Source organism: Pristiophorus japonicus, chromosome 9 (assembly GCF_044704955.1).
Source record: "Pristiophorus japonicus isolate sPriJap1 chromosome 9, sPriJap1.hap1, whole genome shotgun sequence".
NCBI lineage: Eukaryota > Metazoa > Chordata > Chondrichthyes > Pristiophoridae > Pristiophorus > Pristiophorus japonicus.
Window position 1 is genome coordinate 116,057,296 of NC_091985.1, and position 19,370 is coordinate 116,076,665.

Genomic DNA, 19,370 nt, shown 5'->3' on the forward strand with positions numbered 1-19,370 from the left:
AGGACACGATCGAATATATTGACTGGAATCTACCAACTATTAGGGGTTACCTTTTTGGAATAAGCATGACACTGAAGTTATTGACTCTTCTTTGGCCAATAATGATGGTTATAAATGTTTCAAGTGTTGTGTTGCCTCAATGAAGTTATGTTAATCATACAGTCTTTGTGACCGTTATTTCAGTGGTATATTTCACAGCTGGTGAAAAACTGGGCCAATATTTAGGGGCCAAGTTTCGGCTGAGTTGCTCCTGTTTTTGTGGAGCAACTGGTTTAGAATGGAGTATCTTAGAAATTTGAATTCTCGGCATTTAGTTTGCTCCAGTTCTAGTCGGTTAGAACAGTTTCACTTTGGAACAGAATTTTTTTTCCAAAAGGGGGCGTGTCCGGCCACTTACGCCTGTTTTCAAAGTTTAGGCAGTGAAAACTTACTCCAAACTAACTTAGAATGGAGTAAGAGAAGATTTTTGTACGTTCAAAAAAACCTTGTCTGCACTTTAGAAAATCAGGCGTAGGTTACAAATTAGGCGTTGGGATTGGGGGTGGGGGGGGAGGGGAGGGATTTAAAGGGAAGTTTACAAACATTAAACACTTCAGTTTTACAAATAGAGTCATCATCAATAATAAATGATAAATACATCAATAAATCAACCAATAAATCAATCAAAAAAAATAAAAAATTTAAAAAAATTTAATAAAACAAAACATTTTCTATTTACTGACTGCAGCACCGGGAGTCCTCCAACAGCGTGCTGGGATGGCCCCCCAAGTGTGTCTCTATCTCTGATTGTCAGAAACACAGACACTGACAGACAGAGAGATAGAGGTGCACACAGACAGTGAGGGGAGGGGGAAAAGGGGGGTGGGAGGGGGGAGGAGGAGGAGGAGGGGAGGAGGAGGGGGGAGGAGGAGAGGAGAAGGGGGGGGAGGAGGGAGAGAGGATGGAGGGAGGGAAGGAGAGAGGATGGAGGGAGGGAAGATGGAGGGAGGGAAGGAGAGAGGATGGAGGGAGGGAAGGAGAGAGGATGGAGGGAGGGAAGGAGAGAGGAGGGACAGAGAAGAGGGTGGGGGGGGGGGGGGGGGGGGGGGGGGGAGAGTCGCGGAAGTCCGGGGGCAGGGGGGAGGAGCCTTATCAACTCAGCCCCAGTGAGGCCATTCGGCCAGGGCTATGGGCTGCGTGCTTCAGACCTCTCCCACAGTTTTGGGCGCCTGGAGCTACGGCACTGTAGCGCGCATGTGCAGAGGTCCCGGCACTGTTTTCAGTGCAGGGACCTGGCTCCGCCCCCTACAGCTCGTGCTGTGCCGCGCCCGGCTCCAGGGGACCTGCAGGGAGCCGGAGAATAGGTACGTTTTTTTTAGGAGCACTTTCTGGCATGAAAAACGGGCGTCCAGGTCCGGGCTGCGCCATTTTAGGCGCGGCCCGAAACTTGGGCCCATAGTGTTTGCCGTCTGAGAACTGAGTCACTCTCAATGTCAGAAGGGTGCAGAGCACCACCGAAAGAGTATGGAGTGACAGAGACACCAGCATGTGGAGCACCGCTAGTTACTTTGTTTACCAGGAAGTGTAACTATTCAAAAAGATAATACCTGTAAAAGCAAAAAAAAGTATTTGCTGCTGCTCCCATGGTCATTTGACAGTTGAGCCCTTTACTAATTTGCAAGCACGCACTCCCATCTACTGTGTGTAAAATATTCTCAGTATTAGTGACTCCTGTAACTTACAGCCCATGATGACCACACTACAGCATGTCAAAGGAAGAAACAGCAGCATAAATTAACAAAATCACATTTTAAATAACGAAACACGTCTCTGCATCCTAAACTATTTTCTCTTTTACTTTCCATTTATAGTTAAAATTATGAGCTGTTGATTAATAGAACAGAATTTAGCAAAATAATTTGTGACGTATGGGTTGCCACATTCTCAAGATAAGTAGGTAGAAAAATCAAAGCATTAGAACATTAAAATTACGACATCTTTAGTATAAAAGTACCAAATGTCAGAAAGAGATAAAAACAGTTTAGAATTTAGTGTTTTAGCAGGAGAGAGAACGGTTTCCATTTGTGAAGATTTAATAGAACAACCCAAGGACAATTGTGACAAAACACTCCTTTGGAACCCACAATTTTTCCTCCAATTATGTTAGAATACAAGAATTTTTGCAAACATAAAGCCTTTTGTAGTCTTGTACAATTGTTGCCGTTAGAACAAAACATTTCTTGGTAGCACCAATATTAAAGTTATTGTCTTAAGTGTGATGTTTGGAGGGCAGGAGAGAGGAGGAGATGGAAGTCTATGTAAATATTTAGCATTTTCACATCCAGTTCGAGAGGTGTGCAACATAAATATGTAAGCAAAAGGACCATTCCCAAAAGCCGGATCCAGAGTAGGCCTTGAAGCATCTCACCCACCCAAGTGTTGCATGATCTGGAGTGAGAAGGGGAGGACGAGAAAATAACTTCTCAGTCACACATCAAGTGCTCAAACCGCTGTCATGGAATTCTCAACAATTTCTATTTTTACTTGCCATGTGAGGATAAAGCAACGTTGTCAAAAGCCATTCATTAAACCGCCTACCTACTGGTTTCCTCCTCTGTGAAGCACCTCGAGACATTTTCTACATTAAAGGTGCTATATAAATGCAAGTTGTTGTAAATCAGAATTGCTGCTTAAAACCAACCTTCCTGAATGTTGTGCTCTTTGATGTGTCACAAATTCAGCCAGCAACTGAAGTGGTCTGGTGCAATGTCTAAATAAAGTGAGTTTGCAAGCAGCAACATTACACTTCACTGGACCAGACACATTTATAACAAGAACATGTATTAGTTACTTTTGTATACTCAGGTAAAATAGGTTTAACAGCACAAGTACTGGGAGCTGCTTCATGGAATCTGACTTAGAGGGTTTAAGAGATGACATGCATAAAAGCAGCTAAAATCAAGACAACTGACTTGGTCCTTTGAAAGCCTTTTGTTTATTCTTCAATAAATGTTAATTGCAATTTATTTTATTTCTCCAACAAAGGTTTAACTATTGCAGAGTACAAGACCGAAGCCCAACACAGTTCCCGATACATCGGCAGTATCTGTACATACCTCATGGATGTGAAACTGTTCCTTCACTTCCTCAACATCAGAGGAGATGTCATCTTGCATCTGAAGAGTGTCTTCAGCTGACAATAGCCATGTTAGAACCTCCTCCAGAACTGCCTGGTAACTGTCCAAGTCCACCTCCATCTCAGTCACTGTGCTGGGTGTTTCAGCCCGAAGGCTCTGTGTCTCCTTTTCTGAGGTCACATTCTGATCAAAAAATAGAAATATAATCCCTTTTATGTTGGTGTCTATTCATTTGTAAGATAAGAACTTTGGAACATCTAAATGATCAACTAAAGTTCCAAACTGGGGTCTCTAAGCCCTTTGCAAGCTCTACAGGTGTGTACGATGCCTCAAGGCCCACAAATAATTTTCATATCTTTCAAGTCACAGACACGAACAGATCCTGGTACTCTGATTTACGATTTAAACACAGCATTAAGAACAGCCTTTTCCAAACATCCAGTCTCTCAAAATTCAAACAGGGCAAAGTAGTAACGATTGGTAGTTGACTAGGCTTCAAGGACCTGACAACTAAAGCTCAAAGGTCACACATGGTCCAAAGGCTGCAATTTGGACACTATGCTTTAAAGCTTTTTGCTTAATAAAGCCTCACTAGCGCTAACCTTCTATTATTCAAGCTATAACCAGTTGCAATCAGTAACCAGTCTAGCACAGTACCTATTTGGATCAACATTTACAATTTACACAATTAATAACTCAGCATCTTAAAGATGAAAAAAAAATTAGCAATATGGCCATCACCATCCTTACATCAATCAACATAACTCAGTCACTTGCATTTGAGGATTACAAGAATAGCAGAAAAGTTACAAGAAACAAAAAAAGATTCCCCAGTCTAAAATGCAAATTGTACACAAGCTTGTGTTCAGCAATATTATATTCCTGGCTCAAGAGCCATGCTCAACAGCAGCACACCAGCAGAATAAGCTCAATAATGTTGAGGGACCAGTATTCCAGTTGAGTAATTCACTAATCTCGCCCTGCAGTGTACTTCACTAGCTACATGATAACAAGCAGTCCCATACCTGCTGACGGGATAACAGACTGTCTGAACATTCGACTTTGTACTGCCTTGGCAGTGTTTCCACTTCACGGATGTCCTCCATAGTGACTTGTTGAGGGAGCACCTCAAATAAAGACGTTACGTACATGATGATGGATTTCTTGTCAGGCAGGGAAACAGCAATATCTGCATAAAAACATAACATAAATCATAAACTGAAACCTAGACACAAACCACAGAAATGTAAAATGAAAAATGTACAATTTATTCAAGCCTCGACATAGGGACTGGACCCGCTTCGAAAAGGAACTGAAAATCAGCATCCTGCACATACTCGCTAACATTTTCACCAGACTCGCTCTAAAAGGCCACCTTTGAAGAGCTGTAGAAAGTGCACTAAAATGAGGGTGGGGGGTGATTTCAATTTCACGGAGGAATTTGATTTGTTCCTCTATATTAGCAAGAGATATGCATCTATATTACAGGTTTCAAAGCCCAAAGGTGCAAGGTAAGAGGGTGCTTCATTAGCCAATGCTAAATCCATTTGCCTGAAGGATACAATTTTGCAAATCCATACTTGAACCAGATTGAACCAATGGAATTCAAATCAGCATACAGCTGCTGCATATTGTTTCTGAAAACGGATTTACTCATTACAAGGGTCACTTTTACTATCAACATTGTTTCCTTTCTCCAACATTGTGAAGTTTACCAAAATAGATAGTGTAGCAAAATGACAGCAGTTTGAATGCCAACCAATACAGGTTAAAAACATTGGTTTAAAAATGCCCATTTTCAATGGCAACAAAACACGCGATAGCTATTTCGTAAAATGACAACTGTGATCGTTTAGCTCAATCAAATGGCCCTTTACGTTTGAATGAGATACTGCTTCCCAACATTCAGCGAAGTTTACCAAAGTAATTCCACATTGCCTTTTTTTGGCGCTATTTCAGATTAACGGACTTTTTTTCATCCAAACTGGCGCCCCCCCCCAAAAAAATCCGAAGTTTCATCAAAATTGTTTTTGATTTTGGAGCAGCGCAGAAAGACATTTGGTTTTGAGGATGGAGCTCATTGTTAGCGTTGAAAAAGTGAGGGCCATTCTCTGCGCATGCCCAAGCATTTGGTTTCCAGGGTAACACGAGGCAGGCCATTTGGCCCGGGATAGGGGCAGCTGCATCGGCCATTTGGGCAAGTATAATGGCGGCTGTGCATTTGGCCAGGGATAGGGGCGGCGGGCAGGATTCAACCCTCGGCCGGACACCGGAGCACGTCGCTCGGCTTTGAAAGAAGCCCGGGGGGGGGGGGGGGGGGGGCGGGAAGGGAGGTGGAAGCCAAGTCAACAGTCCGGTGGCGGAACTTAACCACGTCTCGCAATTGCAGTTTTGAACTTCAATAAAATTGGTCTTTTCCCTCCGCAAAAGTATTTTTAAGTAGTTTGCAAATATAAGTTTTATTCCCTCCCTCCAAAAGCTATAACTTAGCTCCGTTTCCAAAGATGGCATCAATAACGCCATTTTGATTTGGTACAGTAACGTTTTAAAAAGTAGTCTATAGCGCCATCTTCAAAAAAAATCCTAATTGGCGAAACTCTCAAAAACGGGCAAAAATAAAGTTATGGGTGGGTTTGACCCTGAGTGACATCAGAAAAATGGTACTTAAATAAAACGGCCATTATCTGTTAAAGACGGCGGTATACCATTGACGAAACTTGTAAAATTAAGTTAGCTCCAAAAACACTGCTCAAAAAAAATGGAACTAAATGGTGGTGAATTTTGGGCCCATAAAATGTAGCAAAAGGACAGGAGTAAGAAAGCTACGATCAATACAAAATATATTTTGCATCATCCTTATCTCAATCTCTAACATGGGAGGTGGCCTTGTCAGTTTACTTTGCAAAAAACAATTAAATTGTTCAAGACTGTAATCAATTGTCAAGCATTTGGAACAGCACAAATTTAGGGAATTACTGAGAATGACTAAACTTTCCACGGATGCATTTAATCATCATCATGGACACTTTGTGCCTCAACTGCCCTCACCTTAAACTGCACTTGAGCAGCCCATTTCAGAGATGCAGGAGGCTATGAAATTTAAGGCATCCATTACAAATCATTTTAGATTTCACGGGAGAATCACTTCGCCTTGGGTAATCTTTTCAAAACCCTGGGTGCATGGCATTAAAACAATATTGAATTTGTACAAATATAGGCCTTATTTTGTAGCAATGCAACCTCCAAATTTATGAGGGTACAATTTATAAAAGGAATCCAAACATTCTCGTTAAATATGGACTGAATAGTCCGGCAAAATAAATACCATGACTTCCCCATTTTCGACCATAAAATTCAAGATAGACAAGCATGCAAATTAAACACAATAACTGCCAAGCAAAGGCTACATGCTCATCTACAGAAATTACCAAGCTAAATTTCATTGACCATGAACACTCTTCCCAAGTGTAAGACATAATCCCACGTACAGATTTTACAGCTCTCAACAAATACAGTAAGAGTGTCTATAAATACTAGCATCTGTCCAATGCAACAGGGACAGTTTTCTGAGCAGAGTCCCCTTTTGCCAGCACTATAAATGTATGGGAAATTCAGTACACACAAGATCCCACTGTAACCAATCTAGGCCACTTAAACTGCTGAAAATAACTCTTGCTGATTAACATTGACTTGGCAAAAAGAACTAGTTTGAAAATGGTAAACAAAAAGAGGCAAAATTAGAAACAGCGATTCATGGGTACACTCCAAGCTAGTGCACTGCACTCACTGCTCCAGCCAACGTCTCACTACACTGGGGAGGCCAAAGGGAAATTTAGTGACCACCTCTGCTAGTGTGACACTGACCTCACTATGGCTCACTATTTTAAGTCGCCTTGTGATTAGTATATCTGGTGGATCACACCTCCCACTGCCTTTTTCTCAGCTTTTCCAACCTTACTAAAATACCTATTTATTTTTTTAGTGTTCAGTTCTGATGAGGGCATACACCCAAAACATAATCATCTTTTCTATTTACAGATGTTCTTATTACAAAATAAGATTGGGTTTTATATCATCATAGCCTGGGTCATGTACTAACTGTGGCCAACCTAATCCAAGGCCTCTGTTAATTTACTTTGAGGTGGTACATGAAATTGCCTCAGTAACTACTTTACTCGATCTCCAAATCTCCCTCCCCCTGCTTCACCCATCTCTTCAGCAACAAGACCAAAAACACAGCAGAGTAGATAACAGACACACTTGGATTTATATAGCGCCTTTCACGACCACCTAACATCTCAAAACGCTTTGCAACCAAGTACTTTGAGTGTAGTCACAGTTATAATGTAGGAAATGCGGCAGCCGATTTGCGCACAAACAGCAAAGTGATAATGACCAGATAATCCGTTTTTGTTATATTGATTGAGGGATAAATATTGGCCAGGACACCAGGGATAACTCCCCTACTCTTCAAAATAGTGCCATGGGATCTTTTATGTCCACTTGAGCGCGCAGACGGGGCCTCGGTTTAATTTCTCATCCGAAAGACGGCACCTCCAACAGTGCAGCTCTACCCTCAGCATTGCACTGGAGTGTCAGCCTAGATTTTTTTTTATGTGCTCAAGTCCCTGGAGTGGGACTTGAACACACAACCTTCTGACTCAGAGGCGAGTGTGCTACCCACTGAGCCACAGCTGATAGAAAATACTTTGCGGCACTCGTGTAATGCACCTGAGCCAGGCACTCTAAATCAAACTGCAGCTTACCTTCAGGGTCCAGCAGCTTCTCTGTCCCTAGATGCTTTCTGGCCATGTTAAAAGCATGCTCCAGCCGCCCCACTGCAGACATCTTAGTAACTTTATCCCAGCTGAACAAACCTGGTCTGGAAGCAAGACATGGTTTTAAAACAATGCTTAACCAAAAAACATGATGTATTTTAAGTTACAAAGTATGATGAGTGGTGTCCAGATCCCAGTGGGCAACTGAGCCACACAGTGCCAGCAAGGTTCCAGGTTCAGTCCATGATCTGTGCTCAATTTCGGCTAGTGCAGGCAAGGAGATGATACAAATTGGAGATCACAAAGCACCATCACCAATCCCTCACCCCCACGGAAGTGCAGGTGTATGGATGTCAGGTAATGACAGGACTGTGCTCAGCCGTGATGACCATGATCAAATGGCCTACAGGCAGTCACTGATGAGCTAAACAGAAGAACAAACATTCGTGATATTGACTGCATCCTCCTACGATACAGCAACTTCGAAAGCAATGGTTCAGTTGAGTGGTTTATTTCAGTGGTTTGTATTTATTATATAATTGCATAGTGGAGGTGGGGAGAGAAAGAGGAAAAAAGGATGATTTCCATATTCCTGGCATTCAATTTTCAACTTTACTCAATCTCCAAATCTCCCTCCCCCTGCTTCACCCACCCTTCAGCAGTTTTAAATGGGCGGCCCCTTATTCTAAGATTATGCCCCCAAGTTCTAGTCTCCCCCATCAGTGGAAACATCCTCTCTGCTTCCACCTTGTCAAGCCCCCTCATAATCTTATACGTTTCGATAAGATCACCTCTCATTCTTCTGAATTCCAATGAGTAGAGGCCCAACCTACTCAACCTTTTCTCATAAGTCAACCCCCTCATCTCCAGAATCAACCTTGTGAACCTTCTCTGAGCTGTCTTCAAAGTATATAGTTTCTTCATTATGGAAACCAAAACTATATGCAGTATTCCAGGTGTGGCCTCACCAATACCCTGTACAACTGGAGCAAGACTTCCCTGCTTTTATACTCCATCCCCTTTGCAATAAAGGCTAAGATTCCATTGGCCTTCCTGATCACTTGCTGTACCTGCATACTAATCTTTTGTGTTTCATGCACAAGTACCCCCAGGTCCCACTGCAGCACTTTGCAATTTTTCTCCATTTAAATAATAACTTGCTCTTCCATTTTTTTCTGCCAAAGTGCATAACCTCTCACTTTCCAACATTATACTCCATCTGCCAAATTTTTGCCCACTTAGCCTTTAGAAACATAGAAATTTACAGCGCAGGAGGCGGCTATTTCGAGCCGCGTCGGCCAACAAAGAGCCACACGGCCCTTGGTCAGCAGTCCTAAAGGTTACATATAAACCTATGAACAATGACGGAAAGGCAAAGAGCACCCAATCCAACCATTCCGCCTCACCATAACTGCGACACCCCTGATACTAAAACATTCTACACTCCACCTCAACCGGAGCCATGTGATCTCCTGGGAGAGGCAAAAACCAGATTAAAAACCCAGGCCAATTTAGGGGGAAAAAAATCTGGGGAAATTCCTCTCTGACCCATCTAGGCGATCAAAACTAGTGCAGATCACCACCCCAGCCATATTCTATTCCCTGCAGTACTTACCATTATATCTGCACCGTCCAAAAGGTCATCCAGTCTAATCCCAATTACCAGCTCGAGGTCTGTAATCCTGTAGGTTGCTGCATTTTTAAGTGCCCATCCAACCATCTCTTAAAAGTGATGAGAGTTTCTGCATCCACCACTCTTCCAGGCAGTGAGTTCCAGATCCCCACAACCCTCTGCGTAAAGAAGCCCCTCCTCAAATCCCCTCTAAACCTTGCACCAACCACCTTAAAACTATGCCCCCTTATAATAGACCCCTCCATCAATGGAAATAGGCCCTTACTAGCCACTATGTCCAGGCCCCTCAATATTTTGTACACCTCAATGAGGTCTCCTCTCAACCTCCTCTGTTCCAATGAGAACAAACCCAGCCTATCCAATCTGTCCTCATAACAAAGATTCTCCATTCCAGGCAGCATCCTAGTAAATCTCCTCTGCACCCTCTCTAGTGCAATCACGTCCTTCCTATAATACGGCGACCAGAACTGCACGCAATACTCCAGCTGTGGCCTAACCAAAGTATTATACAATTTAAGCATAACCTCCCTGCTCTTATATTCTATGCCTCGGCCAAGAAACGCAAGCATTCCGTATGTCTTCTTAACCACCTTGCCTTTGCCTGCTACTTTCAGGGATCTGTGGACAAGCACTGCAAGGTCCCTTTGTTCATCTACACTATTAAGTGGCCTACCGCTTAATGTGTATACCCTTTCCTTATTAGCCCTCCCAAAGTGCATCACCTCACACTTCTCTGAATTAAATTCCATTTACCACTGCTCTGCCCACCTGACCAATAGACTGATATCCTCCTGCAGCCCATGACTTTCCTCTTCATTATCACCACACAGCCAATTTTAGTGTCATCTGCAAACTTCTTAATCATACTCCCTATATTCAAATCTAAATCGTTGATATATACCACAAAAAGCAAGGGTCCTAGTACTGAGCCCTGCAGAACCCACTGGAAACATCCTTCGAGTCACAAAAACATCCATCAATCATTACCCTTTGCTTCCTAACTCCAAGCCAATTTTGGATCCAACTTGCCACTTTGCCCTGTATCCCATGGGCTTTAACCTTTATGACCAGTTTACCATGTGGGACCTTATCAAAAGCTTTACTAAAGTCCACATATACTACATCGCACGCACTACCCTCATCGACCCTCTTGGTTACCTCCTCAAAAAATTCAATCAGGTTAGTCAAACACGATCTTCCCTTAACAAATCCGTGCTGACTGTCCCTAATTAATCCTTGCCTTTCCAAATGCAGAATTATCCTGTCTTTCAGGATTTTTTCCAATAATTTTCCCACCACTGAGGTTAGGCTGACAGGTCGGTAATTACTCGGCCTATCCCTTTCTCCTTTCTTAAACAAGGGTACTACATTAGCAGTCCTCCAATCCTCTGGCACCATGCCCAGATCCCAAAAGAACTGGAAAATGATAGTCAATGTCTCTGCTATTTCCTCCTTTACTTCACTCAACAGCCTGGGATGCATTTCATCCAGGCCTGGGGACTTAGCGACTTTCAAAGCTGCTAACTCCTTAATACTTCCTCTCACTATATTTATTTCATTCAGAATATCACACTCCTCCTCGATAGCAGTATCTGCATTACCCCTTTCCTTTGTGAAAACACATGCAAAGTATTCGTTAAGAACCCTACCAACATCTTCCACCTCCACACAAAGATTGCCCTCATGATCTCTAACAGGCCCTACCCTTTCTTTAGTTACCCTCTTGCTCGTTATAGAACATCTTAGGGTTTTCCTTAATTTTACTGGCCAAGAATTTCTCGTGCTCTCTTAGCATTCCTAATACCCTTTTTAATTTTGCCTCTTAACTTTCTATATTCCTCTAAAGATTCTATAGTATTTAGCCGTGGATATATGACATAAGCGTCCCTTTTGCAGGTTTGTTGTGTCCTCCTCACGCATTGCTTTTCCTCCCATCTTTGTATCATCAGCAAACTTGGCTACGTTACACTCGGTCCCTTCTTCCAAGTTGTTCATATAGATTGTAAATATTTGGGGTCCCAGCACTGATCCTTGCAGCACCCCACTAGTTACTGATTGCCAACCCGAGAATGAACCATTTATCCCGACTCTGTTTTGTTAGTTAGCCAATCCTCTAACCATGCTAATATATTACCCCCAACTCATTCTATGACTAAGGAAAGCAGTGAGACTGTGGTATAGTCTATAAGCTCCCAAACTGGTTTAGGAACAGTAAATAGATAAGTCGACATTATCAAAACAAATAGATTTACAGTAATCTACAAACTTAATTAGTCTTCGTAGAATAGAAATAAAGGGTGTGACTCTTGCCCTAAAAATCAAGTAAAACTTGGCCTGAACCAAGGACCCTGACCATTACCTTCCATGGTCACTCGCTAGCCTTTCACAGCGATTTGCTGCTAACCTTCCATAGAACCACTTTGACCCTTCTCTCTACTGTGGCTGCTGAAGGACCAAAAAACTGGTCTCTGACTCTAATCTAATTTCAAAATCCTCTGAGCTTGACTGGAACAAAGGAAGTGAGAAAGGTATCTCTCAAACTCAAATAAAGCTACCAATCAAACATATATTTAAAAAGACACAAAAGATGCTTGTATTTCAGTTGAGTGTCTTGGCCTCTGTGTCTGGGAACAAATTAACCTGTATCAAACAAACACTTCAAATAAACTGAGATGTTCCTTCATTCAAGAATAATGTTAATAAACATTTGGATATCCAGGCCTTCCTGAATTATACTGACTGATGTGCATCAGCCAGACTGAGTCATTCTTCAATTCAGCCTAGTTTTAACCCTTTATGAACTGCACCAAAAAATAAAGTAAATATAACAGCAGACAAAAGTGTTTCAATGTTATCACAACGAAAACATAATGCATTACAATTCTGAAATAGTGTAACTGCAAAGCAAATTGAATTTTAATTTGAAGCCACGTTTTCCATGTATTAACAAAGTCTTCAGCCAGCGATCAGATTCTCCAATTTTTTTTAATGTAGAGAGAGACATGGCAATGGGTTTAAAGGCAAAATTTCAACCAGTAATCATTTGGTGTCACTGATAATATCTAAAATCCTCTGGTAAAAGTAGCATTGTTGTATCCTAATGTGCACTTACTTGCCCAATTATTGACCGATACCTACTTGTGCCTATGAAGAATGGCATTGAAAGCAAGTCCATCAGCCCAGCTGGTTGTAAAATTCAGAACATTAACTTGTTTGTAGGGTCGGGTTGACTGGCGGACCCAGCTCAGCAGAATCTTCTCACTGTTTGTCTGTTGCAAGTCTGACATTATAGCTTTCATTATATCTTTGACCTGTGTCAAATAAGATACAATTAACCAAGTTAAAACAACCTGTAACAAAGTTTAAAATTAAACCACTTCAATGTCTGGCAGAAGCTAGGGAAAGGGAAAAAAAATCATAGACTCATTAAAAAAAATTATGACACAGAAGGAGGCCATTCAGCATATTGTGTCTGTGCAGGCTGAAAAAGTTATCCAGCTAATCCCACTTCCCAGCTCCGAGAATGGGACCTTGTAGGTTACAGCACTTTAAGTGCATATCCATGTCATTCTTAAATGCGATGAGGGGTTCTGCCTCTACCACGCTTTCAGGCAGTGAGTAAATGTCTGTTCAGACTGCTCAACCACTAGGTGCACATTTAGTTTTGACAGAGACCATCTCACCCACTCTATGGGCCCAAGTTTCCACAAGAAAAAAAACGGGCGCCCGTTTTTCGCGCCTAAAAAAATCCTCGGTATTCTCCACCTACTTACAGGTCCTCTGGCCCTCGGCGCAGACAGCACGAGCTATGGGGGGAGCGGAGCCAGGTCCCTACGCTGAAAACAGTGCCGGGACCTCTGCACATGCGCGCTACAGTCGGCACGCAAGTGCAGTAGCTCCAGGCGCCGAACTGTGTGGGAGGGGCCCGAAGCACACAGCCCCTAGCCCTGGCTGAATGGCCTCACTGGGGCTTCGTGAATAAGGCTCCTCCCACGGCCAGCTCCTGCGCCCCACCAACCAGACCCGACTCTCTCCCTCCCTCCCTCCCAGCGACACGAACGGCTTTCCCCTCCCCTCCCCTCCCGCTCAGCGGTACGAACGGCTACAGAATTCTCCCTGGCTGATGCACTTTCACACAGGTAGGAAGATGGTTTATTTAATCTTTTCTTGGCTTATAAATGTTTATTCAGGTTGGATTTATTTGTATAATATTTGTAGAAGTATAAATAAGGATTTATTGTCGAATTTAATGAGTTCCCTTCCCCCCCCCCCCCCCTCCTCGTTCTGGACGCCTAATTTGTAACCTGCGCCTGATTTTTTAATGTGTAGAACAGGTTTTTTCAGTTCTACAAAAATCTTCACTGGCTCCATTCTACTTTAGTTTGGAGTACATTTTCACTGTGGAAACTTTCAAATCAGGCATCAGTGGCCGGACACGCCCCTTTTTGAAGAAAAAATTCTGTTCTAAAGTAGAACTGTTCTACCTGACTAGAACTGCAGAAAAAAAAATGTGGAGAATTGCGATTTCTAAAATAGTCCGTTCTCCACCAGTTGCTCCTAAAAATCAGGCGCAAATCATGTGGAAACTTGGGCCCTATATGTTGCCTGTTAATTAAGGATGTTTCAGTCACGTCTACTTTCGATGCACTCGATGCTGATTGATTCATACACGTGAAGGGGTTGCTCATTAAAGTTTAGCTAGTGACTTCCTTAGTTTCGGGTGTAGAAGCTGCATTAAAACCCTTTCAGTAGATAAACAAGCAGTTGGACTAAGCTCATAACTGTTTACTCACCTGCCAGTGTAGAATGATGCTCCAAATAAGCCCAAGTGTCAGTTTATGGTTTCCATCTACAATATCAGTTCCACCTATATTTACCAGCTCCACCTGGGAAAGGGAAGAAACAGGGGTAAACTTTGTATCACAACAGAAACTATAATCTTTCAAGACTCACTAAGTTCAACATTTATCTCGAGTGATCCTAAAGGATAGCAACATTGTATCTATTCAAAGTTTATCTTGAACCAACTTTCAGAGGAGTAAGTGATTAGAAACATAGAAAATATTTGCAGTAGGCGGCCATTAGGCCCTTCGAGCCTGCACCACCATTCAATAAGATCATGGCTGATCATTCATCTCAGTACCTCTTTCCTGCTTTCTCTCCATAACCCTTGGTCCCTTTAGCCATATCTAGCTCTCTCTTGAATATATCCAATGAACTGGCATCAACAACTCTCTGCGGTAGGGAATTCCACAGGTTAACAACTCTCTGAGTGAAAAAGTTTCTCTTCATCTCAGTCCTAAATGGCTTACCCCTTATCCTTAGACTATGTCCCCTGGTTCTGGACTTCCCCAACATCGGGAACATTCTTCCTCCATCTAACCTTTGCAGTCCCATCAGAATTTTATATGTTTCTATGAGATCCCCTCTTATCCTTCTAAACTCCAGTGAATACAGGCTCTGTCGATCCAGTCTCTCCTCATATGTCAGTCCTGCCAGCCCGGGAATCAGTCTGGTGAACCTTCGCTGCACTCCCTCAATAGCAAGAACGTCCTTCCTCAGATTAGGAGACCAAAACTGAACACAATATTCCAGGTGAAGCCTCACCAAGGCCCTGTACAACTGCAGTAAGACCTCCCTGCTCCTATACTCAAATCCCCTAGCTATGAAGGCCAACATACCATTTGCCTTCTTCACCGTCTGATGTACCTAATGCCAACTTTCAATGACTGATGTACTATAACACCCAGGTCTCGCTGCACCTCCCCTTTTCCTAATCTGCCACCATTCAGATAATATTCTGCCTTCGCGTTTTTGTCACCAAAGTAGATAACCTCACATTTATCCACATTATACTGCATCTGCCATGCATTTGCCCGCTCACCTAACCTGTTCAAGTCATCCTGCAGCCTCTTAGCGTCCTCCTCACAGCTCACACCGCCACCCAGCTTAGTATCATCTGCAAACTTGGAGATATTACACTCAATTCCTTCATCTAAATCATTAATGTATATTGTAAAGACTTGGAGTCCCAGCACTGAGCCCTGCGGCACTCCACTAGTCACTGCCTGCCATTCTGAAAAAGACCAGTTTATCCTGACTCTCTGCTTCCTGTCTGCCAACCAGTTCTCTATCCACGTCAGTACATTACCACCAATACCATGTGCTTTAATTTTGCACACCAATCTCTTGTGTGGGACCTTGTCAAAAGCCTTTTGAAAGTCTAAATACACCACATCCACTGGTTCTCCCTTGTCCACTCTACCAGTTACATCCTCAAAAGATTCTAGAAGATTTGTCAAGCACGAATTCCCTTTCATAAATCCATATTGACTTGGTCCGATCCTGTCACTGCTTTCCAAATACACTGCTACTTCATCTTTAATACTGTATTCCAACATTTTCCCCACTACTGATGTCAGGCTAACCGGTCTATTATTACCTGTTTTCTCTCTCCCTCATTTTTTTAAAAACTGGTGTTACATTAGCTACCCTCCAGTCCATCGGAAGTGATACACAGTCGATAGACTGTTGGAAAATGATCACCAATGCATCCACTATTTCTAGGGCCACTTACTTAAGTACTCTGAGATGCAGACCATCAGGCCCCAGGGATTTATCGGCCTTCAATCCCATCAATTTTCCCAACACAATTTCCTGACTAATAAGGATTTCCTTCACTTCCTCCTTCTCACTAGACCCTCGGTTCCCTAGTATTTCCAGAAGGTTATTTGTGCCTTCCTTCGTGAAGACAGAACCAAAGTATTTGTTCAACTGGTCTGCCATTTCTTTGTTCCCCCATTATAAATTCACCTGAATCTGACTGCAAGGGACCTACATTTGTCTTCATTAATCTTTTTCTCTTCACATATCTATAGGAGCTTTTGCAGTCAGTTTTTATGTTCCCAGCAAGCTTACTCTCACACTCTTTTCCCCCTCCTAATTAAACCCTTTGTCCTCCTCTGCTGAATTCTAAATTTCTCCCAGTCCTCAGGCTTGCTGCTTTTTCTGGCCAATTTATATGCCTCTTCCTTGGATTTAACATTATCCTTAATTTCCCTTGTTAGCCACGGTTGAGCCACCTTCCCAGTTTTATTTTTACTTCAGTCAGGGATGTATAATTGTTGAAGTTCATCCATGTGATCTTTAAAAGTTTGTCATTGCCTATCCATCATCAACCCTTTAAGTATCATTCGCCAGTCTATTCTAGCCATGAAATGAGCACATACAGCTCCTTCCACATCCCTTTTAACATGAATACTGAATTAAGATGGTGAGAAGGGCACCAAGAAGTCCTAGCAAACCAAGTTGGTGGGAAAACCCTGTCTGGAGTTATACCTAATGCAAAGGAAGATGGTGGTGGTGTGGGAGATCAATCAACACCAGCCCATGACATCACTGCAAGAGTTCCTCTTGGAACAGTGCTTGACTTAGCCACTTTCATTAAGAATTTCCCTATATCATGAAGTCAGGAATGGGACTGTTCACTGACAATTCCAGCATTCATCCCCATTCACAACTCCTCCAATAATGAAGCAGCCCATGCCATCGTAGAGCAGACCCTGGATAACATCTAGGCTTGAGCTTAAATGTTCATGCCACATTGCTATCAGGTATTGACCATTTTGAATAAAGGAAAGCCCAGTTATCTGCCCTTGACCTTCGTGTTACTGCCCTCAACAAATCCCCCAACACTTCGGAGGTCACCATTAACCTAAAGGTGAACTGGACCAGCCAATATCACAGTCTTCATGTTTGTGACCCTGTGCAAGTCTTCAATTGTCAGTAGGAGATGCTCAGATCAGAGGACCAGCCAGATAGTTATGAACAAAAACCGGCAGGTATTTTGAGATTAAATCACAACTTTTATCAAATGATTTTCATAAGTTAGAAAATGAGCATACATTCCTTGAACTGACCGTTTGAAGTCCAAACCAGAATTGTCATTACATTTTTGAAATCTTCACATTATAATTTTCCTTCTAAAATTCTGCAATTATAATCCATTGCTAATTTATTCAGAGGGTACTTTTAAAATTTTCTTAGCCTCAATTCTGCTGCTGCCTCTGAATTATGTCATATTTTCTCTTTATTCAGTGAAAAAAAAAGAGTACATGCACTTTGTGAACTCACTGATGGCTTGTCACACTGCTCTTGTAGTTAAATAGTCTAAAACAATTAGTTTGGTCAAAATACTTGCTCAGGCATGGAAAATAATCTGGCAACAAATTGTGCAATTTGATATCAAATAAGTACGAATAGTTGTCCACTTTTTCACTCCAAAATACTTGAAGCCGCACAGGATTTTTAAAAATCATTAAAGCATTACTCACTGAAACTGTGCTAAATCAACAGTTATAGTTTATGTAGCAGCTAGGAATTAAGAGTTTGGTGAAAAAATACCTGGCAGGTAATCCTTTAGCTATAACATTAAGTCACTAAACTCCCAGAAACTAAGAGTTCCTTGAATTGGTCTTTCCCAGAATTGTTTTTTTTTGGAGGATGGGAGCTGCAGGAGAGGGAAGAGGAAGGTAGATCCCTGCAACAACCAATCACACTTCCCGATAAACCATCTGACAACATCCCTCCTCATCCAAAACAACATTTTGGGGGGGGGGTGGGCAGGGAGAAGGGGGGGGGGGGGGGGGTGGGGAGAAGAAGGAGGGAGCAAGCATTGGGAGTGTTGCATTTTTATAAAAGAACACTATACAAATTTGCATCTGAATTTTAATACTTGCCCAGATAATACAAAATATATATAAAAATTGTCGTCTGACTTATTTGTGAACATGCATTTGATACTTTTAGTTACCAGCTCCCAGAGATAGGTGCAATGCAACACTTGCGACCACAATGTTTTACCAAATCTTAGTGCAACATCAAGCTCTAACTTGCACCTGATAATTTTCTATACTAATCACCTTTTCACACAATCACATTTTAAATTATGAAATATTAATTATTGAAAAATTATTGAAGAAAATTACAGCTGCTGCCAGAGAAAAACTTTAGTAATCTTGTTTAAACTTGAACAGAACCTTGCAAAAGGATGACAGCTTTCATGTTAAAATGTACTCTGCACCCGGTGTGTCCTGAACTTTTATCTTTGTAAACTACCCGCTCCCATTAGACTAAAGGTATCCAAACTTCTGTGTTCATGGGCCATGTGCTTACCATGGAGCATCGGTAATCCCATTAAAAAGCTTAAATCCACCTTCCTATAAATTTGCATATATCTCAAGTTATTGACATGAATAGATCTTGGCGTCCTGATTTATACTTTACCACCAATTTGGCCAGTGCTAAAAACAGCCCTTTTCAAACCTCCTGGGCCCACAAAATCCAACAGGACAAGAAATAAATACAAATCGAACTCAGTTGCTTGGGCTTTGACCTCTGGGTTGTCAAAGCTCAGAGGCCACAAGTTGGACAACCCTGCATTAGATTATAAAAGGGTGATTTTCAAAGTTACCAGATCCTGAAAAGGTACATGCGATGAAATGTATCCAAAAATTTGAAAGATTAATAAGGAAGCATTATGAAAGCAAAGATTAGTTATTTAAAACAATGACTCACATTATTCTGCTGCAGCACATGCAGTGCTCGGTTGATATTGTTGAGAGCATGTACCCTGGTAGCGCCACGTTCTTTGGTCTGTTGCAGAAAGAGGCATTTTAAAAAGTAAACATACCAAATTGACGGGGATGCCATGAAAAGATTTGGCTAAATTGCAAATAAGAGTCACGCTAGAAGCTTTGATTCCAAACCAGCTCCTGTAATTATAATATGGGAATAGAGCAATACAAACAATGCTGTTACATATGAAAACTGTAAACGTACAGC

At 42.1% G+C, this 19,370-nt stretch overlaps 1 protein-coding gene across 1 annotated transcript in view; it reads right to left on the reverse strand.

Moving 5' to 3' along the window:
* The window catches only part of LOC139273182 (utrophin-like), a 186,020-nt gene that overhangs the window by 57,429 nt on the left and 109,221 nt on the right, over positions 1-19,370 (reverse strand). Inside the window, exons 5-10 of the mRNA XM_070889726.1 lie at positions 19,104-19,181; positions 14,321-14,413; positions 12,666-12,838; positions 7,883-7,998; positions 4,142-4,305; positions 3,096-3,299 (exon numbers count right to left, since the gene is read on the reverse strand). Coding sequence (XP_070745827.1) covers positions 3,096-3,299; positions 4,142-4,305; positions 7,883-7,998; positions 12,666-12,838; positions 14,321-14,413; positions 19,104-19,181 — 828 coding nt within the window. The remainder of the gene's footprint in view (positions 1-3,095; positions 3,300-4,141; positions 4,306-7,882; positions 7,999-12,665; positions 12,839-14,320; positions 14,414-19,103; positions 19,182-19,370) is intronic.